General features: G+C 32.1%; 1 protein-coding gene across 1 annotated transcript in view; it reads left to right on the top strand.

The window, feature by feature from the left end:
- The first annotated feature begins 2,835 nt into the window (after nucleotides 1-2,835).
- LOC117175952 (regucalcin-like) overlaps nucleotides 2,836-14,964 on the top strand; it is a 19,179-nt gene continuing 7,050 nt past the window's right edge. Inside the window, exons 1-2 of the mRNA XM_033365822.1 lie at nucleotides 2,836-3,151; nucleotides 10,972-11,111. Of these exons, the coding sequence (XP_033221713.1) occupies nucleotides 2,967-3,151; nucleotides 10,972-11,111 (325 nt within the window). The 5' untranslated portion in view covers nucleotides 2,836-2,966. The remainder of the gene's footprint in view (nucleotides 3,152-10,971; nucleotides 11,112-14,964) is intronic.

Below are 14,964 nucleotides of genomic sequence, written 5' to 3'. Positions count from 1 at the left end.
GAACTATGGACCTCATTCACTACAATGACAAATGAATATAGGAGTGCAATAAGCAAGGAAAAGGATGAAAGATGGACCAAATTTTGCACTGTTATTGAGAAAGGAGCAGACAGCTAGATTAGATAAGCTGCTTTCTCGAAATCCGTATGCTATTTTCGGCACAAAGTTAGAAAAAGAGGGGATGACACCTCCGAGGCAATCAAGAAAGCCTGGGAAAACTGGGCCCGAAACAGCGGCTAGCTGAAGAGATTGTTACCCCAGACAGAGTCAGATGGGCCCTGAAGTCCTTCAGTCCTTACAAGTCTTTTCGTCCGGATGGAATATATCCAGTCCTCTTACAGAGGGCTGGTGAGCCTGTAGGGCTGGTCACTCGACTAAGAGGGCCCCAAGCACATCAGTTGATCTAATTGAAGGACAACTGCAGCAGAAAGACCTCGCGTTTGGAACCTTCATGGGCATCAAAGGAGCCTTGAACTACATCTCTGGAGAGGTGATCAGGGCGGCTATGATCGCACACGGTGTGTCTGTTGCAATCGTGGAATGGACCTGCCACATGTTGGCCAACAGGTACCTTACTACGAATAAGAGCTATACCACCTCATGTGAAATTGTCGACTCGGGATATCCATTGGGAGGTGTTTTGTCACCCCTGCTGTGGTGCCTGATTGTGGATGGATTGCTTTATTTGCTCACGATTCAAGACCACCTCGTTATAGACTATTCGGTCGATATACTGGTAATCGTGTGCAGCCTGCATCTGGATGCTCTCTTCAGAGTAATGCACTATCAGTCAAATCGAGTAAGACGGATGCCGTTGTATTCACCAGAAGGTATAAGTGGGGAACCAGGAGTACATTAAAAAAAAATAAGGAAAAGCTGGGGCTTGAAAACGGAGACACTTATGTGGATCCACGCAGCGATCCTGCGACTCAGATAAACTATACGGCGGTAGTCTGGTGCAGCAGGGTCGAACTGTCTACTATAAAGTCTCCACTGTTAAAGATCAAGAGACTGATTCTGAGAGGCATTACTGGTGCATCGAAGTCGACACCCACGATGTCTCTGGGGGCACTAACAGGTTTGGAGACTCTCCATCTTAACATTTAGGTCTTGGCTGTGGTGGCGGCCTGGAGATTATATATTGTAGACGATAGCAGTATCTTGATAGTATTGCGGATACCAATCGTCATTGCGAGGAGACCAACACTGAGCATGTCAGGGACAAAATATCTACTCGTCGCTACTTCTTTGACAAGAAGTACCAAGTAAGCCTACCCATTAAAGAGGCATGGCCTAACGGCGAGGCACACCTGCCCAGTTATGGAAACAACTGGTTTACGGATGGCTTCAGAAACAAAAAGAATGCAGGTGCCGGAGTCTATCGTAAAAAAATGGAATGTGCCTCTGAATTTCGATGCAGTCCTGCGCCACAGTTCTACAATCTGAGATTGTAGCCACGCTCCAGTGCGCCTACAAGGCAAACGAGTATTGCAATAAGAGAAACATTCTTATCTGCTCAGACATCAAGACTGATATCATGGCCCTGAATAGAACAACGACCACGTCGCTACTAGGTTGGGATGAGGCACCGAATAAGTTAGCGACAGACAACCGAATCACTCTTCTTTGGATACCTGGGTACCTCGAAATCAAGGTTAATCAGATATCGGATTGACTAACAAAGCTAGCAGCAAAGGAGAATTGTACTGGACCTGAGCCAGTCGTAGGCATTTCCAGTAGGTTAGTCACTGAATATATTAACAGTTGGCTGACCGAGGAACGTCAGAAGGAGTTGGGTTTGGGAGGAATGGAATCAAAGTCCTAACAGAAATGTTTATAGGACACGGAAACGTTCGATACCACAGACGTAATGATAGAGCCTAAAGAAAGTCCCCCCTGGCGTCTGTGCGGAGAGGAAAATAAGATTTCTACTAACATTCTTTTTCACTGACCTGCGATTGCAGGAAAATGCTTAATACTTGCAGGCAACTGCTGCATCAATGAGTCTGAAACATTAGCCAACAACGTAGCTGCGGTCCCCTCCTTATGGAGAGGATTGTGGAGTCATACACAATGCTTATAAGGGGACGAAACGGGATCAACCAAGCGTCAGAGGCTGCCACAGTATCAACCCAGAGCAATAATAATATAATATTTTGGTAGAAATGCTTTCGTTTTTAAATTAAGAACTGAATTGCCTAAGTAAAAATCTTTGTTAGAAATAAAACTGATTAGTTAAAAATTTATTTATTTTGTCTTAAATACATTCAGGACTTAAGGATCTTATTACAACTATTACTTTTTGGTAGAAGATTAGATTTTTAAACTGAAAAATTCATCAGTTTGTGATCAAATTCAAATGGATTTTGTCAAATTCCTTTTTAAAATTTTTTTCTTTAGTTGAAAATTTTTTTTTAGCTGAAAATTTAATTATTTTATATTAGTTTATAATTTATCTTTCCTGTGAGGGTACATCTCTAAAGATCTAAAAGAATTACAGGAGATTTTTCGGGGGATGTACACAGTATATTGGATATCAAAAATGGTTAATGCCTCGATAGAATATTTAATAAATTACATGAAGTTATATTTATTCTATTTTTTCATGCTACTATTGACCGTTCGTGGGATTACTGAAATTAGTCCGAGGTCTGCCATTTTAACCTAATTCTTTAATAATTCTTGAAAACTTGTGAAAACATGAGTATCATTGCTTGAGAAATGACACCAGGAAATTATTAGTACATTATAAGACGTATAATACCTTGTAGCCTAGTTTTCCCTCTTTTTAGGATGAATAGTTAAAATCTTATAAATTCAATTTTCAGAGAGCTGAAAAATAGAAGGGATTATTACTTAGACTTGCCACCTTTCTTTGCAATACCAGAGAGTATAAATTCCAAATGAATTTCCTGCTGTTCACAGTTCTCACGAAAAAAATTCATCAGAAAGTTTTCTTGTGAACGATGAGAATGCTTCTTTTGATTTGCGCTTTTAGCGCAATTTTTTATTCAGTAATTTGTCGACCAAGCTCAGAATACGGCTGGTCATACGGCGGCCAACCCAGCTTTCCTTACGGCGGTCAACCCAGCTTTCCTTACGGCGGACAACCTAGCTTTCCACACTTCTCGACACCCGCCTTGACACAGTGGTAATTATTATCAATTTCAATATTTGTCACCATTCTACAATGGAAATGTTGCATGGAATTAGATTAAAAGATAAGAAACATTTTTCTCTTATTAATAAAGTTTAAATATTACTCTCGCTCGCGGCATTTTTCTCCAAACGAATAGATTCGCTATATCTTTGTGACGTCATTCTTCGCCGAAAAATTCAAACTACCTAAATTATAAAAAAAACAATAAAGTAAAAATGGTTTCTAAACATGAATTTTAAAGTATAAATATCTCTAAATGCCTTCACGTATTATTATTAAATAATAATTAATATTATAATAATATAATTAATATTATTAATAATATGAAATAAACAACAAATTAAAGCATATAAAGTGGAACCCTTGAATTTTAGTTTTTCAAAGTTGAAGTTAAAAGTTTTAATATTGAAAAAATGTGTATTTAATTGCCTTAATTGCTTACACGTATAAAATGGATGGACTAACATTCTTCAACTAAATAATTTCAAGTTTAATGAATTTAAAATGCAAAATTCAGAATTTTTAACATTTATAAATTATAGAGTTGAAAGATTTAAATAAAGTTACAGCAATATGAAACAACGTTAACATTTTCAATACTATAAATTAAAAAATCAATCAATGAAGTTTAAAAATTTCGTAAATTATATTATTAAGTTATCTTAGACTAGATACATTAAAAAATTTTTAATAAAAATTTTTTATTAATTCAAAGTTCTTGAATTAGAAGTTAAATTATTTTAATTTCAAATAGTTTAAGCACCCTTGAAAAGCTCTTAAATTTTATTTCAAAACCGTGACGAATATAGAAGTTGTTTAAAATTTTTTCAAATTTAAAATTATTTGAAAAGTTTTCCAGAACTTCTGAATAACTTTTAAAATTAATCGAATTTTTTCAACAAATTTTAGAAAATCCGCCACATTTTAAAAAAATTCTCACAATTTAGAATTATAAATAGTTATTAAGCACTTTTTATTTTAAGAAAGAATTAGATTAATTTTTAAAAATGTTGAAGTTTTGAAAAGATTCAATATTAATTTAGAACTTGGAATAATTTTAAGTAATTGGAACAAAGTGTGTGTACCGACAAAATTCGGCTATTTGTCCCGAAATTACAACATAATTTGAAACTGAATGTAAATTTTTGCACATTTCAAACAACAAATTTAGAAACTTTTTGAGAATTGTGAAAAGCACCAAACGAAAAATTTTAGGAAAAATTCTATTCATTTTAAAATATATTTAGAAGTTTGAAAAAAATTACACACACCTATTTTCAATTCCTTGAAATCATTTTAAGTTTGAAATGAATTTTGAATCTTTCCAAAATGTTTAATTATTATTTCTAAAGAGCTTTCTATGTCAACTAATTAAGTTACAAATAGTTTGAAAAGATTTGAATTTTTAAATCAGAAAGATTTTGCAGTCAAGAAAAAAGTCATGAAAAATGTTGAATTTTCAAGAAAAAAGATGAATTTTTTCACACAGCAGTTGAGCTTTCATCGCAAAAAGGGTGATTCCAAGGCAAAAATTGAAATTCAAAGGAAAAAAGAAAAACAAAAGAAAATTGAATTTTTAAACCAAATATATTAATACGAGATTTAAATTTTAAATTAAATTAAATTAATTTTTCAAGTAATAAAAACAAAATAAATATTTAAATAAAACTAGGATAGTTACAGTTTTGCGTAAAAAAATTAATTTTTATTAAGAAAAAACGAATTTTAACTATAATAAAAAATTTGCATCCAAAAAGATAAATTGTTTATTAAAAAATATACATGTTAAACAAAATATATGAACTTTCAACAAAAGGAGATAAGTTTTCATAAAAAATATAATATTTAAATTTTATGTTGAAATATTAATTTGCAACTAAAATACAAACTTTTTACCCAGTCGTTGATTTCACACTAAAAGTTTCAGTTGAAGTATTAATTTTTAAACAAATAAAATTACTTTCAAACCAAACAGTTACAACTTTAATAACACAGATCATTTTTTAACCCATATTTTTAAATTTCTACAAGAAAAACACTAATTTCCAACGAAATCGTTACAATTTCAGTTAGACAGATTCATTTTCATTAAAAAAAAAATAGTTAAATTCTGTAATTAAATCGATTATGTTTCAACCACATAGTTTAATTTTAATACAAAAATGGACGTTTTACTAAGCATGCAAAAGTCAAATTATTAGTAAATAAGTTATTTCGAAAGAAAAAAATTCACTAAATGAAAACAAAAAAAAAGGAAATTTTCGACCAAGGAGATGATTTTGGCCCTAAAGATCAATTTGCTACAAAGAAAATGAAATTTTCAACAAAGTAATTTATTATCGACCGAATAGTTGAAGCTTTGACAGAGACATGGTGTTTTGAGAAAAAATAAACATATACTTTTTCCGTTAAAAATTATTCCTTGGTTCAGTAAATAAATTTTTAACAAAACAGGTCAATTTTCTTCGGAGAAAATAAACTTGAAGCCACGATGATGGAATTTAAAAAATAAAATATATAAACAATTTACCGCCATTACTATTTAAACAAATAATTTATGACTTTAAGACCAGAAGAAAAAGAATTTTCACCAAAACAATTGAATCTGTAAAGAAACATAGACTTTCTGCAAAAAATGAAATAATTAAATTCTGAGTGAAAACAATAAATATTCAATAAGAATGCCTCTTTAGGTATATAAAATAAAATTACATACGTCTTTCTATGCTAGAAAGGGCAAGTGAGATTTTTTTTCGGCTGGATCTCGGCTTTCTTGTAGAAAAAACCCGCAAACCTACTTAAAGATAAGTAATTTATATCAATTTATTATAATTTTGTGATGAAAAAAAATGTCAACTAAAAACTACAAACAACGCGGAGAGTTTTGTCCTGGGAGGGTAAGGGGGGGAGTTTTCTCCTTTTATCGTAAATTCAAACATTTAGGCCTTAAATAAATAAATAAAAAAAAAAATAAAAACACACAAACTCGCATATTATATAAGTTTTCAGTGTCATGCTCACAGGACAGGTCGGTATTAATAGATATGATCACATAAACTCCCATCGAATACAACGCTCCTGAAGGCTGGAGACCTTCTTAGAATAAAAACATAAACTCAAGACGACTCTGTCGGGTCCTGTTCTACTCCCTCCCCTACCAACCCTCACTTATTAAATGAAGTTTTGTGAGACGGACGTTAAAACTACAATTTCCACCCTATGATGAATTTCTACTTAGACATAATTTTGAGCCGCGAAATAAACTTATAGCAAGAAAAAGGGTGCTAAAAAGGGGATGCGGAAGTAGAGACACAGAAAACGGGGTGTTAAAAGGCGGATTTAAAGAATGCTCAGGAGTAAATATTAAATCCCATGATAGGCAAGGAGAAGTTCTGATTTTGCATTAGAGAGCGAAGAAGCATCTCGGAGATCATGATTTTGTATCTCCAGAGACTGCTGTGGGCTAGAATGAAAATAGGAACCAGAAGATTATTTATCATAGCATGCTACGCGCCAGTTGATAGTGATCCCAGAGAAGTAAAAGACGTCTTCTGGGACACTATAAACGACACAATAAATATTTTCTATCGTGGTGAAAGAATAATTCTGCTAGGAGGTATGAATGAATGGGTAGGCATTCATAATCAGGATACAGAAAAAGTACTAAGTTATTTTGGGGATCCAAGAACAAACTATAACGGAGATAAATTATTTGGTTTATGTTTAGAAAGGGGTCTGTTTATTCCGAATACTCTGTTTAGGCATAAAATGATCCATATGTACGACTGGTCCAAAGGAAATAGCCACAGTATAATTAACTTCTTTTTTGTGGCGGATGAAACACTAAGAGATCTGGTGGAAGATACAAGGGTGACAAAAGGTTCTGAATGAAATTCTGATCATTACCTTCTAATCTCCAAAATAAACATAGGTCGGTGATGGAGAAAAAATAGAAGCAAGATAACAAAACAAGTGCGTATCTAAATTGAGAACCTAGAGAAACCGGATGTGCGAGTAGGTTTCCAAAATAAGATAATCGAAAGCATAGTAAGGGCAACATGGGAGGCGCTTATAGAAAACAAAAATATAGAGGGCGCATGAACAAAGTTTCAGGACATCATTGTTATATGTGCGATTTAAGTGTGTGGTGCTGCGGTTGTAGGAAGAATGCCTGGTGTTGGATGGTTGAATAATGAAGTTCAGACTGCCTAGAAGCAAAGCAGGAAGCGTATATGAGAACTTTAAACATCGTAGGTCTTAGCGATGCGGAAAGAAATAGCCGTATAAATGATTACAGACCCAAAAGGAAAATAGTTAAACGATTAATTAAGGAAAATGAAGAGAAAATTAAAGCAGAAAAATAAAAGAAAATACAAAACAACTTTTAAGAAAGCAAAAAAACTGCTTTACAAAAAACATGAAGAGAAATAAAAGTACATAATTTGTCAACATGAAAATTAGTAAAGGGGAACTGCTATACGAGGTCTCTTGAAGAAATACGCAGACTATTTGAATTTCGCGGATCGAGTTGGTTTTAGGAGAATCCGCTTGGTGTCCCTAATTTCGTACAGATCAGCTGCTTAAAACGCGGTATTCCAGTCGCAGATATCTTCATTTGTTGATTAGCTACAAGGTTTTAAGTAAAGAGTGTTTTTTTGTTTGTTTGTCGGATTGTAAAATGGACATCCTGAAATAGCAACGAATTGCTGTGATTATTTCTTTTTAGAAAAAAAATATATCAAATAAAGCTAAAATAGCAATATACAGGGTGTCCCACCACCTGTGGGACAACGGGCAATGGTGGATAGACAACAATAAAATAAGACAAAAATTCAAATACAAGAATGTTGTGCAGTCATTTTTTTAGAAACTACAGAGCAACAAAGTTCCGTGCGAGTGTGACGCAGCGCGTAGTATGAGTGCCGCTTTCGCTGAGACGCCGCCAACCTGCCTGGCTCTAACCGGCACTCATACTACGCGCGCGGTCACACCTACACGAAACTTAGTTACTCTGTAGTTTCTAAACAAATGACCGCAGAGCATTCTTGTATTTGAATTTTTGTCTTATTTTTAAATTATATATAATTGTATATAAATTTTTAAATTATCTTTTTGTTAAGAAAATTCGAAAATTTTTATGATAATATTTTAGGGAATTCCAAAAGCAATATTTTTATTTTCATGACTTTTTTTCATCTAGTGCGTAATTTGGCTCAGAATGTTCATTTTCGGGTGTTTAAAAAAAAATTCCGTGCAAAGAGTTTTCAAATTTGAAAAAAAAGTTCTTTCAAAAATATTTAAAACGCGCTCACTTTTTTGTATATTCATCCAAAATTACTGACCAACAAACTTAGCCTTAAGTTTAGTACACTTAGAGTGTGTACCAAGTGCCAACCTAATAGATTACTTATTTAAAAAGGTATCGAGCTCGCACACATACATACCGACTAACAGACATACAAACAGATGCATTCGTAAAAACCTGTTTTCCGGAACTAGGGAAAAACTATCCCAAAACTAAAGACCTACTACAAGAAACGATTTATGAGCAAAATACGTCAATTTTAAAGCAAATTAAAAAGAATTTTTAAGGCAATAGTTACATTTTTAACAAAAATAAAAAGCTTCTACAGTTAAAGTGTTAACTAAATGGTTGAATTTATAAGACAAAGATTTATAAGACAAAATTTGTATAGAGTTGTTAAATTTTTAATGAGAAATTTAATTTGCAAATAGTGGTTCACTTTTTACAAAAATAATTGAATTTCCAAGCAAAAACAAATGATAATAACACAACTGCTGAATTTTCAATAAATTAATAAAATTTTTAACCCAATAAAAAAAATATCCCCACGTTTGTGCGCAAAAATTTTAAACTTGTATGTATGTTTATGGCCTTATTTATATTATTTAAGCAAATGCGCATGCTGTTAAAATAAAAATTATTATTAAACATTTACTGTAACTTGTGTCGCTTTTTCAAAAATTTTATTTGTTTATATTCAATGCAGATGTGATTTAGGCGGAAAATGTTGTTAAATAAAATGTTATTTATCTTGTTAACTTTTTTCAAGAAGCTTATTATTTTGCTTTTAATATATTTTTATAAAAATAGCTTATTACAAACCTTTAGGTACTTTTTCGTTAGACAACTTCTGTCTTAATATTTTTCATCTCTTGTGTCGTTCTTTCAAAATTTTGGTTTTTAATTTTTAATCTTGTTTTTCACGATTGAGAGAAAATTCACTCGTTCTCTCTAAAAATGGTTAATAAAAAATTTATAGATCTTTTTATTAATCTTCAATGTTAGTTTGAACTGTTAAAATAAAAGCTACGTGTCCAATGCAAAATTATTCACGAAAAATTTGACTGAGTTTTCGCTATTTTTTGGAGGAGCTACTTTTGACAATTTATTTTTTTTATAACTTGTGTCGTTTCTCCAAAACTTTAATTTTTCTTCATTAATGTTGTTTTTTACGATTAAAAACAAAAACTACGCGTCCTGTCAAAAGTGATTAATGACAAATTTGTAGGTCTTTTTAGGGCGCGAAATTTTAGTTACTTTTTTTTCGTACCTTCTATAGCTTGACCGTAAAATGGAATTTTCGATTTTTCATTATTTTTAGCATGATCAAAATTTGAATTTTTAACTTTTCGACGAAACCAAAAAGTTGTCATGATAATCTTATCAGCCTTTCGAAAATCAACGTGTTTCTTCTCTTAAAGTTTTTTTAAAGCATGCGTTGTTTGGCTTAAAATGTTCATTTTCATTTATTTATTTTTTTAAATGCTATAACTCTGATAATTTTCTTTTTCTCGAAAAAAGTCATTACGATAAATTGTTTGAGTATACGGTTTCAACATTCTAGAAATGCGCTCACTTTTTGAATTTGCATCGAAAATAGCGGATTTACGAGCTTGTTCTTTTCATTTAGGCCTTAAAAAGGTGTGCGAAAGGAGAATCAAATCCGATCAATTTTTCGAAATTTATCGTTCCTACAGACTAATACCTTCTCACTAGGATGACAATGTAGAAAATTGTTACCACAACTTCCAAGTTTATTGAATTAACAGAGTTTATATGTTCGAGGGGTGTTCAAAAATTAAGTTTCCCTAGTCTGCCGTTTTGCCCCAGCGCCATCTAGCGAGCTGGGACCGAACATAGTTTTATTTTAGGATACATATATTAGGATATATTTTCTCGAGGGACGCGGAGAAGTTCATGATGAGCAGCGTGCAGCAGGCCAAAAACCGCCATTACAGATGACGCAGTCGCAGTAGTCGAAAAAATCATTTTGGCGGATAAGCGCTTTACAATTGACAGAATTTTGGACTCAATGCCTCCTGAAATCAATATTTGTCGAACTGCAATCCAAAAAATCATAACGGATCATCTTGGTTACCGTAAAGTTTGTTCTTTAAAAAACAGGGCACGGATTTTTATAAACAAGATTTGTCAAAGATTGAGAACAGATATAAAAAATGTATACAAGTCCAAGGGGACTATGTAGAAAAATAGTTTATAAGTCAAACAATAAATAAATATGTTACTTTAACCTAAAAATTGTGTTTTGCTTTTTTCCCGGAGCAGAGAAACTTACTTTTTCAAGACCCCTCGTAGGTTCCTTACCTACTATAATGTTATAAAAATAACTCACGTCAATTGCGAACGAACCCTGAACTTCAACTTCAGCTAGTAGAACACTCCCTGACCTTGCCGGATTTTCCAGAATTTCCTAACCTGTAGCATCCCTGTATTTAAAGTTCTGTCATACCTCATTTTCACAATTGAATCCAATTTTATTTTTCAGGCGGGAAACAGTTGTCGAAGAATCTGGACATTCAGAGGTTGCCTTCTTTCGTGGGAACCAACTCTTCTTCATAGACACCTATCAACAGAAACTCTGTTCCTTTCATACAACGGATCGAAAAACATATTGCGCTCATATAGGTAATTAAATACTTTTTATATTTTCTTCCTTATTGACATTATCTTCAATCGGGATAATGTTAAGGGTTCCATAGTCCTGAGCAGAAAACCTTGTATTAGAATCAAGTGTCCGTCCGTCAGATTATCGTCCTTTTCCCAATAAGGGGATGTGAGGAGCACTCGCCTAACTCTTAAGACACAACTCTCAGCGTACAACTTTCAATTCACAACTAAGAGACAAAAAATCACAACTCTCAACTCAGGACAATCAGGGAAGTGATTAGAAAGGTATAAGGAGAAGTGTGTGAACTCATAACTCATTTAAATTACTGAATTCTTAAATAATTTATTAGCTTTCTACCGAAAAGAATCTTTAAGTATATACTAAAAATTCTTCGCAGGCACTCAGGTAGATATTTTTAAAGGTCTAGGAAGCTCGTTTAAATGGTCTAAAGGATTAAAAATATTCTTTCCGAAATTGAAATAAGAATACGATCATAAATAACAAGGAGAGAGGCTATCTCAATGAGTAGCCGACACTCAAGGGTCCTTTGTTAAGCTTTCGGATTAAAATTTAGAAGTAGATTTTTTTAAATTTCATAGTTAACAGCCTAAAACATAATAATTTGTAATCTACGGGTTTCGATGACTTCAGATATCTAACTTTTTTTTTAATGCTTAAAATTGGAGTTAATAGAACGTTTCTCGTAAATGGAATGAGATACGCCAAAAAAGACGACATTTTTGAATTTAACTAGAAAATTGTATATCAGTATATAAGTTTTAATTATAAATAAGTATAATGAGAAAATTCATCCATTGAAAAAAGTGTTAATAATTTGAAGAGAAATTAAAAAAGGGAGAGCGGATTAGCCAAGACCAACTACTATAAAAAACTATGCCTGCCCGGTATGTGACGAATACAAAAGAAACATTATATTACCGTCGCACCACTATTAAAAGGACCACTAAAAGGATCTTGAAAAGGACCCAAATCTCTCAATCTCCGAGACTATTTTGTTTCAAATCGACTTTGTGTATAGACTCAAGTGGGCCGGGCTATTTCGCTAAAGAAAACTCAGAAATTTCTTCCGATAGGGCTTTAACCAAAAAATTAATTTTCTACCGAAACAATGTATTTTCGATTTAAAAAGACATATGATATATATGAAATTTTAGCCAAAGAAGATAAATTTTCTACCAAAAATGGAATAAAAAATTTCTAAGTTAAAAATTAATTTTCAACTGAACAAAAATTTCAACAAACCATCTAAATTTTTGACACTTGCAAATATACAACTCATTGTTACTTTTCGAAAATAAACGGTAATGTCGCATAACCTGAAAGTGAGATTACAAACTAAATGTAGTTTTTTATTTTTTTCGTAAATACGCTTATTTTGCAATAATAAATATTACGACTCCTTCTGAAAGTGGTAAAATTACAAGAAATATTTTACTACAGTGTATGCAATAACCATGCTTTCACGGGCAAGCATGACCATTGCAAATAATGTTGAATTTTACGGCTCTTCTCAATGGAGGTTCCTCGTTCATGCTTTCTTCGTCATACTCCTTGATACTAAACAAATTATTTTAAGGGTCGCCTGACATGTCACCACTTTTTTCTTAAAAACGTAAAATCAAACTAGCAGGCGACAATACACGCGGCGGAACAGAGGTTCACAGACGTTCAAGCCGTACAGAGTGTCACTTTTACGCGCATTGCGCAGTAGGAATGCGTAGTGCAATTGGGCGGGAACTTTGAATTCTCTAATGATGAACTTCCTAATATTCCAGCAATTCGAAGGAATTTATATTCATGTTATAATTATGAATATTTATTTATTTTGGATGATAGAACTAGCAAAATTATTCGAGAATGAATTATGAGATGCTGTCATCACGTTATTTTAAAATGGAATTCTTTATTGAAATAAAGTAACAGACATCATAGCATTTTCATTAAAAAACAAATGGACTTTTAATAGGTGGTAGGGAATGAAATAAAACTTAAAATCATTCAAATATTGATAATAATGATTCTGTATGTGAAAATGAACTTTCACATTTTTTTGACCTTAAAGTATTTTAAAAGTCAACATGACGTCGTTTCGTCGTCGATTTTTATATCTAGCAAATTTGAAAAATATTAGTCAGGATTCACTCGAATTATGATAAATAAATTATTTTTAGAGCACAATAATTCTGGTCGAAATCGACTTGAAGTTCGACGATGATTTAGACTCGACGATGCTACGACGGTGACATCGTTTCGACATCGGATCTACGATCCATTCCTGACTCGAGAAAGATGGATTTTTAGCCAAATAAAGAGAAATTTTAATTGAGTACTTTAATAGTCAAAGAAAATGTCAATTTTCAAAAAATAGAATTAATTTTTTTATTAAAAAAGGCTTATCGTTTACTAACAAAGGTTAATTTTTATCAAAATAGTTCAACTATCAGTAAATAAAATTAATTTCAAATTTTATCAAATAACTTTTTTCACTTAATAGTTAAATCCTAAAACAAAACAGATCTCGACTGAACGAATAATTTTATTTTTATTTTTTGAAACTGACTTAGAAGAATGAACTTGTCAAATTATAAGTTAAATGATTAATTTCTAATTAGGAAAAAACGAATTTTAAATATAACTGTTCAATTATATTAAATGAAATTTAATTATATTAATTAAAGTCATACATTTTTTAATACAATAGTAAAATTTTCAACTCTTGTCTTGGCCTGTTGGTTTTCACGCTGCGAACTTGATAATATATTTGGCTCGCGCATTGCGCTCGATGAAACATCAAACTCGCGCTACGCGCTCGGTCTTTCTATATGTCTCAAATTCGAGAAAAGCCTTTAAAAATTAAAGGTCAAAGCTTCGGCAACTGCCATTTAGTAATTGTGAATTCTCTTTTGTTAAAGCTCCTTCGGCTTTAACAAACACATTTTTATTACGTATCTCATGCTTCGCACTCGATTGTGTCGAAAATGCTAACTTTTCTACATAATGTTCAACTTTATTATTTTAAATGTATATTATATTTATTTCTGTACCTCGATCCGAGGCTGTTCATTTAGCTATTGTAAAATAAAGTATCAAACGGTACATTTATGCTACTGAGGGCAGCACAAGGTTTTTTGTTGTTTTTTACGACTAAAAACAAAAACTAGATGTCCTATTTAAAAGTGATTAAAACAAATTTCTAGATCTTTTTAGAGTGCGCAATTTTTGTTGATTCATTTTTTTCTTATGTTGCATAGTTTGATCGCAAAATAAAATTTTTCATTATTTTCTGTGTATGATCAACAATTTTAATTTTTACTTATTTGATAAAATTCAAAAAGTTGACATGGTAATCTTTTCGGGCCATAAAAAGTCAATGTTTTTCTTTTTTTGACTTTTTTCATATCATCCGTTGTATGGCCTTAAATGTTTATTACGACTTTGTTTTTTGTATTTTCACACTTCTATAACTTAAAATTTCCTTTTTTTTTCAAAAAAGTTATACGAATAAATTCTTCGAGTTACTGATTACTATAAATAGCTGTGCATAGAAATTTGAAACTAAAAAAAAATCTCAAATATTTTTAAAATGCGCTTACTTTTTGATTTTTCATCCAAAATAGCTAGTTTACGAATTCATTCTTTCTTTTAATGAATTAAAAAATTATGCCAAAGCTGATTCTAATCTAATCGATCTTACGAAAGTTATCCTGCCTACAGCATGCAGACTATAGACTACAGACAGACACATTCGTAAAATTGTAAAAATGATTTGATGAAACAAATCAAACCTTTCTTCGACCGTTGATATTTATTGATTTCAAATTCTTTATGTCTTACGGTCCAATCGTAAAT

The sequence above is a fragment of the Belonocnema kinseyi genome, chromosome 7 (assembly GCF_010883055.1).
Source record: "Belonocnema kinseyi isolate 2016_QV_RU_SX_M_011 chromosome 7, B_treatae_v1, whole genome shotgun sequence".
NCBI lineage: Eukaryota > Metazoa > Arthropoda > Insecta > Hymenoptera > Cynipidae > Belonocnema > Belonocnema kinseyi.
The sequence above is the reverse complement of the archived record's forward strand: the minus strand, read 5'-3'. Positions and strand labels throughout refer to the sequence as shown.